Genomic DNA, 15776 nt, shown 5'->3' with positions numbered 1-15776 from the left:
AGTGAACTCTGTGCCAAGGTGTCCTTGTTTAAGCCAGGGTGCAGAGCTGCAAGGAGGAGGAGTGGAGGTTGGGCTCAGGCAGCTCATGAAGAAGATGGTGTGCAGCCTATCTGGAGAGGCATTGGGGTGGCCCTATCTCATGGAAAGGCCTGAGTCCAGCCCTGCATCTCATTTTCCCTCTCCACGAATTCTGAGGATGTTATTTTTGTCTGCTTCCCAATGAAATAAAAATAATCCAGGCCTATGTGACAGTTGGGGTGGTTTTCTCATCGATTAAAATATGTAATCTGTCTGTTAGAGTTTTGGGGTATCTGTGAAACAAAGAGGCATTTGAGGCCCCATGCAAGGGCTGGAGCCACTGTTGCAGTGCTGGTGATAGAGCACCAGGGCTGCTGGCCACAGGGAAATGGGCAATAACTCACAACGTGGCTGGCAGAGAGACTCTTCTCCTGCAGCTGAGCCAGGGGCAAAGCTCCCGTGCACGCAAGGGCAGCGCTGCCAGGTGCCTCAGAGAGGTGTTTGTTTGCATGTGGCCATCACCTTTTTGTACAGGCTTTTTTTCTGTAGAAGCAGGCTTTTGTGGTTGATCTTCACAGTTTCTCAAACTGCTCTGAGTCCTGCCAAGAGGGAGGATGCCAGAAGGGAGGTGGGCAGCCTGTGTGTTTCTCTAGGAAAAGAAGGTACAGGATTTGAAGGGCAAAGGGGAGGGAGTTTAAACATATGTGTGTCTTTGCTGGGACCCTTCCCTAGGCCCTCTCTCCTGATCTGTCAGCAGCAGTGTGAGAGAAGCAAGGAGTTTAAGCTGTGCCCTGTTCCTGCTAACCAGCTCTGCCCTGTGTGTCTCTCATTAGGAATGGATTACCTACTGACAAACCAGCCGTCAGCGAAGACGTAAATATTTACCAGAAGTATATTGCCAGGTAGGCAAAACTTTTGACTTTGCTGGGGAGAGGGCTGAGTGTAAGAAGGTGGAGTGGTGGTGGGAGAGACAACCTCTTGTCTGGATCAAGTGTTTAAACCAGACTGGCACTTCCATTTCCCGTGGCATCTGTACTTGCTCTGTCCCCCTGCTTGGGAGAGCAGTAGCTGTGAGCAGTATACAGTGGTGCCAAGAACATGCTTAGCTCCCTGGAGCTGTTAGACTTTGTGACAAATAGTGGAAAACTGCTTCCCTGAAGAAGCCCAGGATTTAAATGGGAGTCCTGCCTCTTGCCTGTTCTTTCTGTCCAGTGCCTTTCCCCCTACCATGTCCAGTGTCTGCAGGAGGCGATCAGAAAACATCTCAGCCCTGATGAGAATCTAGGCTGGAGAGATTCACAAGTGACTTGAGTTTAGAGAGCTCTTGGCATCAGTGTGGGATGTTTATCCTAGAACATTTTTGCAGCTCATTTGTCTGAGAAGCCCTCACTGAATCAGGTGCAGAGTAGGGCACCTTATCACAGCTGTGGGCATGCTTAGGTCAGGACAGTGATGCTGAGAGGAAGCCCAAGGCTGTTGTGGTGGGGCAGAGTGAGTAATGCCACAAGAGCCAGAGGGACAGAGGAGATGATTGCATAACACCTACCTGGTTTAGAGCTTTTAGTATAAAGGGTCTATCAGGTTTTGCCCCCAGTCATCTGAATCCTCCATCAGTAATGTGAGAAAGCTCCCAACTAAAGCCCCTTGTATCCAGACAGACACGAGGCAGGGAAGCAAGCAAACACTTCTCTCCAGAGAAAAAACTGGAGGGTTTGCTCCCACCAGCACTTGGGCACTTATTAATGACAGGGGAAGGGAGTGTGTACTGTGCTTTCCCACCTTACCAGAGCCCACAGTCTCCTTGTGGGAGTCAGCTGCTAGGCAAATGAAGGGAACATTTTGGCAGGGAAAAAGAGTGGGAACAGCACTCTCCTAGCTCGAGAATGGAACAAGAAGTGACTTAATTTCCTCCCTTTTTCCCAAATCCCTGATGTAGGAGAAGGGAGCAGAAAACACCATGGGAAGAGAGGACAGTTGTGCCATCACAGGCAGCTCCTCAAGCAGCAGTGCCTCAAGTGTGTGTGGGAATTCACTGCCCCTGGGGACAGTACAGTAGTAGAGTATACAGAATACAGGAAGGAAAGCAGGGGTTTAAACCACTCTTTGCATGGGGCAGAAGGAGCAGTATCCTTTTATTTCTGAGATTGCAGGAATTGCAGGGGTTGCAGTGGGGGAGGAGGTGGCATCTTTCTGTCCCCCATTCCCCTCTCAAGGAGAGAGCTGTAAACACTTCAGCTGCATTCACTGCTTGTGGAGCTCTGCAAGCCCCTTCCCCTGGGTCAGGCAGGTAGCTGAGGGAGGATTGTGAGCTACCTCAGGGACACCACATCCTGCTTAAGAGGCTCCGCAAGCCACCCGTTGGCAGCACAGCCACTTCCCTTCAATTTACACACATTTAAAAAAACAGTTTAAAGCCTTAAAATCAGGGGGTGGGGGGAGAAGAGACACAACACTCTTATGTCTGTACTGCATAATTAGCTTAATGAGTTTGCCAAAGCCACTGCCAAAAGCTGCCCAGGGATAATCCATTCTCTCACACAACAAAACAAAACCTCTTACTTAGCTAGTTTGGGTTGGGTTGTTTTTCCCCCTCCTCCTCCCTGTATATTTATAATTAAAAAAAAAAAAAAGACCACAGAAAAAAATTATTATTATTATTATTATTATTAGTGCCTCAGCAGATGGTGCTTCTGGCAGCACTTGCTTAAATATTTATTTCTGTGTGGGTTTCCTCCCCCCTTGTAATTGGGGTGGGTTTTTTTCTCTTCTTTCACATCATCGTTACATAGTAATGAGTCTGTAAATACTCTCTAAGCATGCTAACTTCTTTATTTATTATTTTTATTATTATTTATTTATCAACTCTTGCCAGATCAAGACTTTCTGGCCAAAAAAAAAAATTTAAAAAAGAAGTGAACCAGTGAACGTAAAGGAAGAGGGAATGGGTTGTTCTCGTGCAAATGAATCTATGTGTCTGTATTGACAAGTTAAGAGTTTGGATTTGTATGTTAGTGTGATGAGCTGGTCTGTGAGTTTTCTTGTTTCAGGTGTGTGTGTTTGTGTCTGTTCATGTGCATGGAAATTGTGGGTACGTTCATGTAAATTGAGGGGGGTGTTGATGTACTGATGAGTCTGTGCATGTAAATGTGAGTGTGTGTGTGTATGCATGTAAGTGTGTGGTGTGTAAGCTTTCCTGTTATGAAAAACCTAAACAGATGCTGTGCTTTAAAAATTAATAGCTTTGAACTGTTTCAAGTGTCAGAAGAAACACAGGATAATATAACCCTTTAGGAGCCCAACCTTGCACACTGAAGGAGCAGATTTTCCCCTTTGTGCTGGGTTCACCACTTCCCTCCTTCCCCCAGCACATGGCTTGGTGGAACACTTGTCTCTCCCTTCCTTCCTGTGCTGTAGACACCACACACCTTCCCGTGGCACGTGGAAAGGAGGGTAGGAGTTGGAAGTGCTGGAGTGCTTGTTTAGCTGTTGTTTTTAAAACTGAGCCCATTGTTATTCCTGCTAGGATGCTTCAAATAACTCATCTCCTAGAGTCAGATCTTGTTGGTGTCTGGCCCTTCTTTGACTCCAGCTGGTATCTCTGGTCGTTTTGAATCCTCATTTTTGATAATAATTTGAACTGCTTTGTATTTGTCAGCAAGGTCTGTATCACCCTCTTTTCTCTCCCTGGCCTGCACTGCACAGTTCTCCAGCCCTGCAAAGCCCTTTACTCTTTTTGGCCCGTCACATCCGTGGAATAGAGAGGAAGCTTCCCACAGGTCACTTTCTTTCCTTGAGGAGCTGCTTGTGGTGCTGCTGACATAAAGCCCTGACTAGCAGGACCAGCTGGTTACGTGTGCTGTGGACCCACATATCCCTGGTCAGTGCCACGGTGGCTCTGGCGGCTGCCCTGGACAAGCCTAGCAGTTGCCCAGGTGTTGAGCAGGAATCTTTTCCTCTGCTCTCAGTTCCACACCTTTGTTTGTGCAGCCAGCCCTGCTGTTTGCCTTGTGGTTTGTTTCTTCTTTGCTGCTGAGGTTTGCTCCAGTTTCTCAATCACCTGTTCTGACGTGATCCTGATTTCCTGCAGTATTTCTTCTCCTTCCCCAGGGAAAGGCATGTCTGCTCCTGGCATCTGTCCCTGTCTCCCTTTGTGAATGCTGAGGCAAAGAAGTCATTTAATTTTTTAGCAATGTCTATCTTTTCTGTCAATTAAGTCCCCTTTCCATCTCCTAGAGGCCCTGCTGTCTCCACAGTTGACCTCCTCTTCCTTACTGTGCTTCAGAAATGGCTTATTTAGTATTGTTTTTCATCCCCAATTTTTCTATCCCGTAGCCTCACATTACCTCACCTTACAATGATCTGTAATCTTCCCTGCTCCTGCCCCATTCCTCTATTTCCCCAGGATACCCTCACTCCTCTCATTTTCCTTTTTTATCTGTTGCCCTTCCTCATTTCTTTCCCATGCCCTTTATCATATGCACTCCTGCTGTGTTTAGCACTTAAGTGACGTGAGGAACCTTTGAGGAACCTTTGAGCAGATGGTACTTTATCTTTGAATGTTTCCCCTCTGAGTCCCCTTCTCTCCACTGCTTTTCCCTTTCAAGCTCTTCTAGGGTCCTCTAGAATATACACGAGGGAGTTCATTGCACTGATTACCCCATTACTGGATCATCCCCTTGTGCCAATTCCTGGTGTGTCTGTCAGTCAATAAATTCTACGTACTGTCTGTATGTAGGTATTACACGGCATTTCTGTCTTTCTGGTCTTTTTTGCTACCCTGTATGTCAGGAGTTTTCAACTTTGCTGTATGCAGCTTTTTTGTTATCCTACTAGATGGGCTTATACTTAAAATTTAGAATCCATATTTGCCCAACATTTATTTGTCTCCTTCTGTTATGGGAGGTTTCTGAAACTTGCTGGCATGGTATCTCAACTCTGTTCTAGAATTGTGTGGTGTTTGGTTCTAGGAACCCTCCTTCCTTATGCTTCCCCAAGTAAACAACTTAGATAACAGAGATGAATTTCAAGGGGAAAGACAGATTAGGGATGTACAGGACCGGAGTGATCCGGCTCAAGAAGCACCTTTAAATAGTGACAAATAAGCAAGGGAAGGCATGAGGGTCACCATCCTTGGAGGGGATAAAGGAGGTGGGGTTTAATGCCATAAACATGTGAGATGAAAGCAGGAACAGGACTCAGTTTATTTGTACCTTCCTTAGGGGCTCTGCTGCCAGGACTGTGGTTTATCCTGTCTCCCTCTCTCCCGTTTGCAGGTTCTCTGGCAGTCAGCACTGTGGACACATACACTGCGCGTACCAGTACAGAGAACATTACCACTGCCTCGACCCCGAGTGCAACTACCAGGTAGAGCAGTGCTCAGAACAGCAGCACGGCTCCCCGAACACATGGGGGGAGTGTGCGTCCTGTGCTTCCCTCCCACGTGCATGCACATGCCTTTTCACTCTGCTGCTCTGAAAGAGGGCAGGATACCTTCTGAATTTAGCAGAACTTTATTTCGTTCCCATTTAACTCAATCTAATACCATCTAAGCAAACTCAAGACTGCTACAATGAGGAGCCGAATATAGATCAGCTCAAGTCAGTGGGAACTACTCCACATTTATATCAGTGAAACACCAAGAGCATAAATTGTGCTGCATTACAAACTGTGCCTGAAACCAGGGAATGCTGATCTGTTAGTCTGTCTCTTTCCCTCCCGCTGCCCGAGTGGCTTTGCAGCAGCAATATCTGCAACAGAACAGCCCGTAAGGGCAGCAGCAGTGTGGGATTTGTGGGGAAGGCAGGGCAGGAGCGATGCTGTAATTGCTGGGAGAATTGCCAGGCTATGCACTCAAGGCAGCAGGTCATGTGCTGTGTTTGTTTATCCTTGTCCCAGGTCCGGGAGTTTGGCACTGGCATTTCTGTGGTCAGGCAGATGCAGAGTGGGAATCCCAGAGTTTGCCTCTGCCGTGCCCCAGCCACAGCTGCAGCCCTGCCCTAGGAGACCTCTGGGTCTCACGGGGATCGGTCTGACCACAGCAGAGGAAGCTGATCTGGAGCTGCTGGGGCTGGCTGTGGGTTTCTATTGATCAAAAGAGAGTTTCTCTCCGGGATGCACGTACTGGTCCTTCTAGCCCAGCATCGAGTAATCAAGATGAGTCTATCCCAACCGTGACACAGATATCCCTGCACCAGAAAGAGAGAAACACAAAGCATGGAAAAACAAAAAAAACTATTATTATGATTGGCCTCATGATTATTTCCTAAGGAGTCTGGAAGCTGCTTGCAAAGGAGCTGTCTGGTCTCGCAGGGAATAAGGATTTAGGCTGCTTTTTAAAATGCAAATTATTTTATGGCTGAGATATATTTTAGAATAAGTAACGCTTTGTAATAAGTGGGCACAAATTAACAATGATTGGCAATAGCAATCCTGTATGTACACCCTGGGAAATCATAGCTCCAGCCTCCAAGGGATTTCTGTTGAAATCTATATCCATATATTCCTGTGCCAATACCAACGAGATTGATCAGGATTGATATTATAGGAGGAAAGAGTGGAAGCGATAATCATTTGTTTCCTATGAGGCAGACTAGAAAAGTTGTTAAACATTAGAATACAGGCCTTTTCAATTACTGCTCAAAATAAATGGATATTGATTTATTTTTTTAAAAAATCAGATTTACTTTCTCACCTTCAGTGGTAAATATTGATGTCTGTGGGAAATAGAAATAAAAAGCTTCATTTTAAAGGCACTTAGCCTGCTCTGACAGTGAGGTACCCCTTCATTGTTTCAAGCAGGTAGATATTGAAAAGGATATTCTGGTCATACAGATTTAGCTTTGAGCTCTATTTTTCTGTAGAGAAGCATCTTTTTCTGTGACTTGAAGAAAGTCTTTTGTCCCTGTATTCCTAATAAAACCATCCTACCTTCTAGGGGACACAAGAGACTTGTGTGAATGAAGACAGTGTAAAAGAGCAAAGGGTTTTTCCCAATTTCTAGTCTGACATGAATGTGGCAGCCAGGGTCTTGCTAACCACTACAGTGAGTGACTTGGAAGCTCGTCTTCATTGCTTGTGGGCTGTTCAGTTCACTGGTTTGCTTTCTAACTATAGCACTTCTTGAGATAGTAGCAGCTAAAATTATGTTAGAAGAACTGCAATCTTAAAGCTGCAGGGAGCAGATTCTGGGCATCACCCCAGTGTCATGTTTACTCTAGAACTTTTCATGTGTATTTACTTTCCTTTAACCAAGAAGATACATGCACACAATTCCTCTTTTATCTGATTTTCTTGGGGTGATTACTGCCAAGCTTTCAACTCCTGGTCCCATAAGTTTATTAACAACAAGGAAAGGCACCCACCCTGCCCCCAGGATTACTCACCCACTGGCATCATGTGTGTCTCACTGTCTGTCTCTGTATCTCTGCAGAGATTCACTAGTAAACAGGATGTGATTCGGCATTACAACATGCACAAGAAACGTGATAACTCCCTGCAGCACGGCTTCATGCGCTTCAGCCCCCTGGACGACTGCAGCGTGTACTACCACGGCTGCCACCTGAACGGGAAGAGCACTCACTACCACTGCATGCAGGTACCACAGCCCCAGGGCTCCTCTCGGGGGGATCTGGGAGTTCTGCCCACGCTGCTCCCTTGTCAGAGAGTGTGGGGCTGTCCTGAGGAGAGGGGGGACGTTCACAGCCTGGCTTGCTCGCTTCTGATTCAGGAGCCTTGTTGACAAGTGTGTGCCCTGTCCTCACTGCACTTGTCCTGCCAAGTGTTGGGAATGGCAAAGGGAAGCCACATATTCTCAGTGTTTAGAAGCCTCGTCCATGCAGTGAGGCAAAGCAGGTCTCAATGTTTTCTCACAGTCTTGGACTTGTTCAAGCAAGTCCTATTCTCCGAGACTCAGGGACTTCTTTAATGTCTCTCCTCAAATCTGATCTGTCCCTCCCTTGAAACCAGACTTCCCTGTGGTACATCTGCCCTTTAGCACTGGGTTAATTTCTTCCATAATCAATTTCTAAAGTAATTGAACCTTAATGTCACATATCTGCACTTTACACCTCTGGATCTCCATGTCCTTTGCCAGTGGCACTCGTGTGTGGTGTAGGCTGGGATGTTTCAGGGGCAGCCAAGCTTCAGCAGCAGTGTGCTGCCAGAGCTGGAGCTGCTGCACAGATGTCACTGTGATGCCTTCACTGTTTTAGACATGGACACACCACATTGTTTGGGTCTTACCCTGATCCTTCCTGGTTCAATGCTTTGACATGTATTCATTTTAGTGGAATTGTGGCCTAAACCATTGCCCTGAAAATGTGCTGCAGTTACAAGCAGAGTGATCAGCCAACCCTTGGTGACAGATTTTCTGGTGTGACAAGTCAGGCTCACTTCCTGACCTGTCCCAGCAGTTTAAGACCCCAGTTAAAGTCACAAGGCCTTAATCACATACTTAAATGCTTTGCTAGGATAGACTTCAGCATGTCTTGAAGTCAGGTAAGCTTTCTGAAGTCAATGGGGCTTAAGCACATGCTTAAATGTTAGGCATGCACTCAAGTTCTGTCCTGAATAGGGGCTGATTGAAGCATGTGCTTACAGCATTTGAGAAATTGGGAATTTCATGTGTCTTTCTCTTGAGGACATTTTCTGTTATGCTTCCATAATATTGATTATTTAGTTTCTTCAGTTGAGCAGGGTGGGGTTTGTTTGTTTTTTGTTGTTTTTTTTAGAGTATGAGGAGTGTTTCACAGCTTTAAGTCACTCTGAGTTTGAATAGAGACCCTCGCTTACACAACTATATATGGCTAATTCCATCCTGTGCCCACTGTGTTCCAGTAAAGTAATGCCCATGTAAGCAGTGTCTTACAGGAAAGGTGTCAGAATATAAACTCCCAATTAAAGAAAATACTGCTTAAATGGCAGAATTTGTGCAATCCATCACGTGGGGTTATTTTTTTTTCTTTATGTCCATAATTGGTGTGGATAAAATTCAGTTAGCTGTTTATATAAACTGACATTTTTTTAGGCTTTCGCACCAAGAGCTGCATTGCAAATTATTCCTAAGGACGCTTTTGTTTAATTTTTTTTTTTAATGCCATGAAGGGCCTGTCTTTTTTCAAGGTGTCAGTGTGGAGAGAGAGAGAGGCTCTTTTATATTGGAAATAGCTGGAGATTCTTTTTATTTTTTTCGCTGGGTATTTGTCATGGGTTTTGTTATTGCCTGTTTGAATCAACCTGGGCTGAACTAAGGGGTGGTGTTTTCCTTCTCTTCATTTCTGAGATGGTGCAGACATTGGCACATGTTGTGCTAGAAGAAAAGAAAAAAAAATCCTCCCTCAGCAGGGCTGAGGACGTTTTCAGATTCCAGTGGGTTTTTACTCAATATGGCAAAGTTGCCCCGCTTTACCCAGAGGAAAGCAGGTTTTCAGCATTCCATCCTCATCACAGTATTCCCATTCGCTGCACAAGTTTAAAATTATTGAAGTGGGAGTCTTGAACAGTGACAGGGAAAGAAAGTCACCAGTTTGTTAAAATCAGCTGAACATGGGGTTTAAGATTTGCTAGAATTAAACTGTTTATTACAAGCTCAGAAGACTGGTTGGCCTCATGTTGCACCAGCATGCCTTACCTCCCAGAAGGATTAAAGAAGTAAATAAGTTATTCCCACTCAATTTTGCCTTCCCCAACCAGATGAAATCCTACTTTGTTCTGTGTCACTCGAAGATAACAAAAAGCAACAGCATCAGTTAGTGTTCTGTTCTTTTTAAGAGCAGGAACCCTACTAGCTGCTTCCCCAAGCAGGCATGACTATCTGGAGCTAGTGATCTACCCCTACAGTCCTCTCTTTTTTTTCTTACTGTTTCATGCCCAGAGAGTTGGTTTGGGTTTGGTTTTTTTCACAACTGCTCTATGCTCTATCAGTCTTTAGACTGGGAATTAAAGTGATGACTTGATACCCCTAGGAGAAGCACACAAATGGAACTATTAAATTTACGTGTGCTGCTCGTGTATTTATTGCTGCTGGTAATAATGTCAGGCTGTTAAACTGCTGTGCTGATGACTCCTCTTTGGGCCTGGGGTAGGTGGGTTGTAACAAGGTCTATACAAGCACCTCTGATGTGATGACCCATGAGAACTTTCACAAGAAGAACACGCAGCTCATCAACGACGGGTTCCAGCGGTTCCGTGCCACGGAGGACTGCGGCACTGTGGAATGCCAGTTCTATGGGCAGAAAACCACTCACTTCCATTGCAGGTGAGACAGCAGGGAAGGGGAGGAGTCCTGCCCCAGAGATGTGTGGTCTGTTTGCCTCCTTCTGACAAGTCATAATTTCAGCAGTATGCACAGGGACTTGATTTTCCCTGCTGTGACCTTCTCAGTACTGCTCCTGGGAGAACTCGTATACCAGAGCAGATGTGATTGCCAGGATTATGCCACAGACCACTCTGAAGGCAGGGGTATGATCCGAGGAGAGGATACCCACTAGAAAATAGAGCCTAGAATCATTTAGGATAGAGGCCACAGCGCTCTTCAGAGTGCAACTGAAGTAGGCCATTAATGCACTGCTAATGGCACTTCCATGGTAGGGTTCTCTCCAGCCAGCTGATCCCTCCTGGAGCCAGGCTTAGCCTTCTGTACACAACTGCTCTTCTCCTGATTCCTTTTGTTTTCAGGAAGAGTAGGAAAGAACAGTTTGTACTTTAGTCCCCTTTACCTGCTGTTTTGTTGGAACTTTTGGTGGAGGGTGCCTGTATTCCCATGTTCTTGTGGCAGTTCCACAGAGCGGGGTGAGCTTCCCAGCTCTCCCACATGGCAGCATATCTGCTTGCCTGGGTGTCCCAGGTTAACCCCAGACAGCTCATCAACCCCTCTGCAGCTGGGGCAGTTGTCTCATTACAGCCCCAGTCCTTGTCCTAGAGGAAGGCAGGAGACAGCAGCTCTGCCTACACAGCCAACCACCCTCTCCTCGATGCCCTTGCAGGAGACCTGGGTGTACATTCACCTTCAAGAACAAGTGTGACATCGAGAAGCACAAGAGCTACCACATCAAAGATGATGCCTATGCCAAGGATGGCTTCAAGAAGTTCTACAAGTATGAGGAATGCAAGTATGAGGGCTGTGTCTACAGCAAGGCCACCAACCACTTCCACTGCATAAGGGCAGGCTGTGGTTTCACCTTCACCTCCACCAGCCAGATGACCTCCCATAAACGCAAACACGAGCGCCGGCACATCCGGAGCTCAGGAGTGCTGGGCCTGCCTGCCTCACTCCTGGGCTCCAAGGATAACGAGCAGGAGGAGTCCAGTAACGATGACCTTATTGACTTCTCCGCCATGAGCTCCAAGAACTCCAGCCTGAGTGCCTCCCCAACCAGTCAGCAGTCTTCCGTTTCTCTCATCGTCCCAGCTGCACCCTCCTCTGTGGCTGAGCTTGCTTCCTCACAGGCCACCAAGTCTGCCAACAGCATGACACCAGCCACAAAGATCTCTGGCCTGCTTTCCCAGGCTCTTCCCAGCAATATACCCTTGGCCCTGGCACTCTCCAACTCAGCACTTCCTGGAACAGCTGGATCCTTCTTCCCCATCATCCCCAGTCGGGTCTCTACACCACTTCCTGCCAGCTCGGCTAATCTGATGACTGCTGGTTCTTCTGGCACCAATCCAGCATCATCTGCTCCTACAGATTCCTCATCCCAGGCAGTTTCAGGATCTGGTGAGCCAGTGACTACTTCTTCACCTGCTCCAGCAGCCTCTATAATGGAAAGGATCTCTGCTAGTAAGGGATTAATCTCTCCTATGATGGCCAGGCTGGCAGCAGCTGCACTCAAGCCGTCTGTGGCACTTGAAGCAGGTGAGTTACCCCATCAGTTGTGATACTTAGTGGTGGGAGGCAGAGCAGGGCCTGCTGACTTGGCAGAGAGTGAAAGAGAAGCCACCCAGTTGTGCATGGGACTGCAGTTGGGGAGGGCGTGGAAAAAGAAAATAAATGGGAGAACAAATTTGTTCAAATTTGCCTTCCTTGAGGAAGGCAGTCTTGGCAAGTTCTCCTGTGGAGCCTGTCTATGCCCACATGGCCAGAAGAGAGGCAAGAAACATCTTTGCCCGTGAAGGAGTAGGCTCATACCAGAGCTGAAGTGTTACCATGTGTAATTTGCTATAGGCTGAAAAGAGAGAGGCACTGTATTGAAAATAGAAATGAAGAAAAAATGCCTTAGCCAGCACTTGCAGGCTCTAGTGAGACTGTACCAAGCTTTAGCTGGGCCCAGTGTTGATGGTCCTGTAGCCCATGGCCAGTTGTTTTCCTGATCTGGGGGACTGTTCTGTGCTCCAGCTTTGTTGTCCCAGCTGTGGATTTGGGGATAGTGTTAGTACAGTCCACAAACAGGACCTTCTCTTTGGTCGGTTCTTGCAAGCGTGCTCCGGTCTCCCTGAGGGCTAAAAGATGGGAAGTGCCCTGGGGCAGCCCAGAGCTCTTCCTGCTGCTACCCAGAGCTGAGGCAAGTCTAGCTCGGTCCCGGCCCTGACAGATGGATGGAGGGAACCTCCCCTCATGTCTGCTGAGCACGGTCAGCTCCTGGTGGGCAGCAGGGCCGTGAAGGGGAGGCTGTGGCACCGGGCTGGGGCAGGCCGGAGCTGCGAGGCCTGGGCGCTGCCTGATGGCCGCGGCTTCCCAGCGGCAACGGGGGAGTGGAAGGAAGCGATCTGATTAAAGAGGGAGGGGATACTTCACATACTTTTAAAATTATTCTTTGAAAAATTGTTTCCTAAAGCAGAGAAAGGTCATTGAGGGAACTATTTTCCTTTATTTTTTAATAAAATGCCACTTGCTGTCTGAGAACTAGCTCACCGTCAGCTGTACTGCCGGAGGGTAAATTAATATTTTAGTCACTTGGGGATTGTGGAAAAAAGCTCTGCAGACATGTTTCTGTCAGCAACTTTTTTCCCCTCCTTTTTTCTTTGCTGTTTTTCCTAATTTTTTTTCCCTTCAATTTGTTCTCCTTCCTCCCTCCTCTTCCCGCCCCCCCTCCTTTTCCTCTCTTCTTTTAATTGGAATCCTCCTTTCCCGGGCCCGGCACTAGACCTGCCTGTTCCCGGTTCTGCGGGGACAGGAGGGGGCGGTGGCAGGAGGTCGCTCGGTTCGAAGCAGTCCCGGTGCTGTCACCCTCGATAGTCCCGGCGGGGAGATGCGCAGTGCCGGGCCAGCGCTGTCGCTACGGCAACGCTGACAGTGGGGACGAGCAAGGGGGCTTGACTAGCAGTCGAAAGCTGCCACATTGCCTCAGCATTAACAGAGTCTTTAATAAACGCTTAAGAGGCAGCCCCGCAAATTAGTTATGACAGTTTGTGCAGAGAATCAGGTCTCCCCCACGCTCCTTCCGCCCTTCTCTTTTAAAGGGCCCATAGCCTGGACAACTTTGACATAATTTTGCAATAATTATCACTTGAAGAATTTCGACGCTGGAGTGGACGTCAGAACCCATCATGTCAACTTGGCAATAAATGCTGACCAGCAATCCCAGTACTTCCCTCCCCCCCACTTTTTCTTTGCTTTTTCCACTTAGGCACTGATGCCAGTGATTTAACTTACTTATTTGCCGTTGTAACCTCATTTTAGACCTGTGCTTTTAGTGTATTTTTTGCACTAAATTTCAGTGTATTTCTTGAGCAGGGAATGGACAACCAGCACCTCCCGGACGGTTCAATCCAGTCCAGGTGAAGCAGGAACCCGCGGAGGCCATGGGACCGTCATCTGCCACCAGTCAGGACCCCTTGCAGGAGCACAGCTTGGACCTGAGTGTCAAGGACCACGGGTGAGAGAAGTGGGCAGGCAGGCACGCTCAACACTTCCCAGCATCGGGCTTTGGGAAGTTTCCATAGCTGTAATTCAAGAGGGCACAGCGTGCGGCTGAAAGGTGGCTTCAGTGTGCTTGTGTTGGACACCCCAAAACTGGAGACAGGCAGGCTCACTCTGCTCCCCATTAGGTCTATGTTCTCCAGATGTATTTTTGGACTCACAGGCACCTACTGACTCTTGGACAAGAGCTTCACTTCTTGTGCTCCCTTCTGAAAATCGAGCCACTGGCAAAGCTGTTTTCACTTAGTCCTCTTGTCACCAATTGCTGATCGAAATTGCCCCAGTGCTACACCTCGAAACACTCTTAGCAGCAGCATTTGTACCGCTGCAGTCTGTTGAATCAGGGCTAAGGGAAGCACGTTGCAGAGAATCTGGACACCCAAAACAACTGGGTGCCAGACTAACTCCACTCTGGGGCTGGCATGGGCTGGCCTACGGTTACAGTGACGGTTGTGCAGATGTGAATGCACCTGTCTCAAGGCATGTGTCCCACTTGCTTCGCATCTCTGCTGAGAACAGGAGTGTTTGGGGATTGTGCTGTGTGGAAAAAGTGCAGAGGAACTGATCCTGGGGATAAGTGAGCTCCACTTTGTGGACCTTTGTACCCATTCCTGTCCATACCTTATTTAAACAAGCCTCGCTTTGGGAGTCCAGCACTTGGAGCCAACTGCAGAGATCCTAAGGCTGCCTTTCAGTGCAGGATTGTGCCTTGCCTGCCTTACTGCCCAGGGGACCCTGTGCCTGGCAGTATGAGCCTTCATCAACATCCCCTCTGCTTTTGTGGTATTTTTGTGATATTTCTGAAAGTTCTAAAGGGATGAAAGGGTAGAACCTGGGGGAAGTAATGAGTTAACAAATGAAGTGTGATGGAGTGGACACCGGGGGAAGAGATCTGGGCTATTTAGTAGTTGAAAGAACTAAATTCTGCAGACCTGGGACCCTCTCTCTGTCCCTCTTGGCTATCACAAGTAAGTGAGTTTGGCCCGCCCAAGGGAGGGTTGGCATCATTCTTTTCCTCTGGATGTAGTAGGTGAGGAGTGAGGCAGCTTGAAGGGAGAAGGATTAATCTCAGCGCTCACAGTCCCTGTGCACATCTTAACTAAACCCTGTTGGTTTGTGTGTTTCAGTAATGAATCAAATGGCCACACAGTCTCGGCAAATTCATCTCTTTTATCCTCGCTTATGAATAAGGTAAGAGCCATCCATCAAACGCCTTTCATTCCCCCCACCAAGAGAAATTAAAGCTGCGATAGCGGGGAAGGGGGGGAAGAGATGTGTTTGTTTTTTAATGTTTTGCCTCTAATAAGATGAGTTTGTACCATTTAAATTTTGAGACCATTTTTCATCGGGTATAATTTCAGAGCCACTGCTTACGAATTAATTTAATGAACTGGCTGAAGAAATATATTGCCGCCTCTGACACCTTTTTTTTTCCCCCATCTTTTCTAGACAGAGGAGGGCTCCAAAAGGTTTCTCCTTTTCTTTTCTTTTCTTTTCTTTTCTTTTCTTTTCTTTTCTTTTCTTTTCTTTTCTTTTCTTTTCTTTTCTTTTCTTTTCTTTTCTTTTCTTTTCTTTTCTTTTCTTTTCTTTTCTTTTCTTTTCTTTTCTTTTCTTTTCTTTTCTTTTCTTTTCTTTTCTTTTCATTTTTTGGTGGAGTTTTTTTGGTCTGGGTTGGGTTGGATTGTTTTGTTTTTTTGTTTGTTTGGGGGGGGTTGTTATTTGTTTTGTTTTTGTTTTCAGAACCTGTCAACTTCTCTCTCACTTTCCTTTTATAATTACTCATTTTCTTCACTTACATAAAAACATTCCCTTCATTTGGGGAGGGAGAGAAAAATCTATTTTTATGAAAGAGAAGAAAAAAATGAGAACTTTTGAACCAAAATCATCAATTTATTTCTTCCCG

General features: G+C 46.8%; 1 protein-coding gene and 1 long non-coding RNA gene across 51 annotated transcripts in view; one reads left to right on the top strand and one right to left on the bottom strand.

The window, feature by feature from the left end:
• Nucleotides 1-15776, top strand: part of CASZ1 (castor zinc finger 1) — a 282930-nt gene that overhangs the window by 246751 nt on the left and 20403 nt on the right. For all 50 annotated transcript variants that reach the window (XR_015278800.1, XR_015278811.1, XR_015278812.1 and 47 more), the window contains 7 exons: nt 852-920; nt 5292-5382; nt 7448-7612; nt 10101-10273; nt 11001-11869; nt 13688-13829; nt 15001-15064. Coding sequence is in view for 8 of the 50 variants with exons in the window: in XM_086860866.1 (XP_086716992.1) it covers nt 852-920; nt 5292-5382; nt 7448-7612; nt 10101-10273; nt 11001-11869; nt 13688-13829; nt 15001-15064 (1573 nt within the window). In the remaining 42 variants the exon portion in view is untranslated. The remainder of the gene's footprint in view (nt 1-851; nt 921-5291; nt 5383-7447; nt 7613-10100; nt 10274-11000; nt 11870-13687; nt 13830-15000; nt 15065-15776) is intronic.
• LOC147649573 (uncharacterized) lies at nt 2832-7552 on the bottom strand. Its single transcript, XR_015278830.1, has 2 exons — nt 7401-7552; nt 2832-6203 (listed from the first exon to the last, which is right to left on the bottom strand). It is a non-coding gene; the product is annotated as an uncharacterized LOC147649573 (long non-coding RNA).

Source organism: Cyanistes caeruleus, chromosome 22 (assembly GCF_971803275.1).
Source record: "Cyanistes caeruleus chromosome 22, bCyaCae1.hap1.1, whole genome shotgun sequence".
In the NCBI taxonomy this organism is placed as follows: domain Eukaryota; kingdom Metazoa; phylum Chordata; class Aves; order Passeriformes; family Paridae; genus Cyanistes; species Cyanistes caeruleus.
The sequence above is the reverse complement of the archived record's forward strand: the minus strand, read 5'-3'. Positions and strand labels throughout refer to the sequence as shown.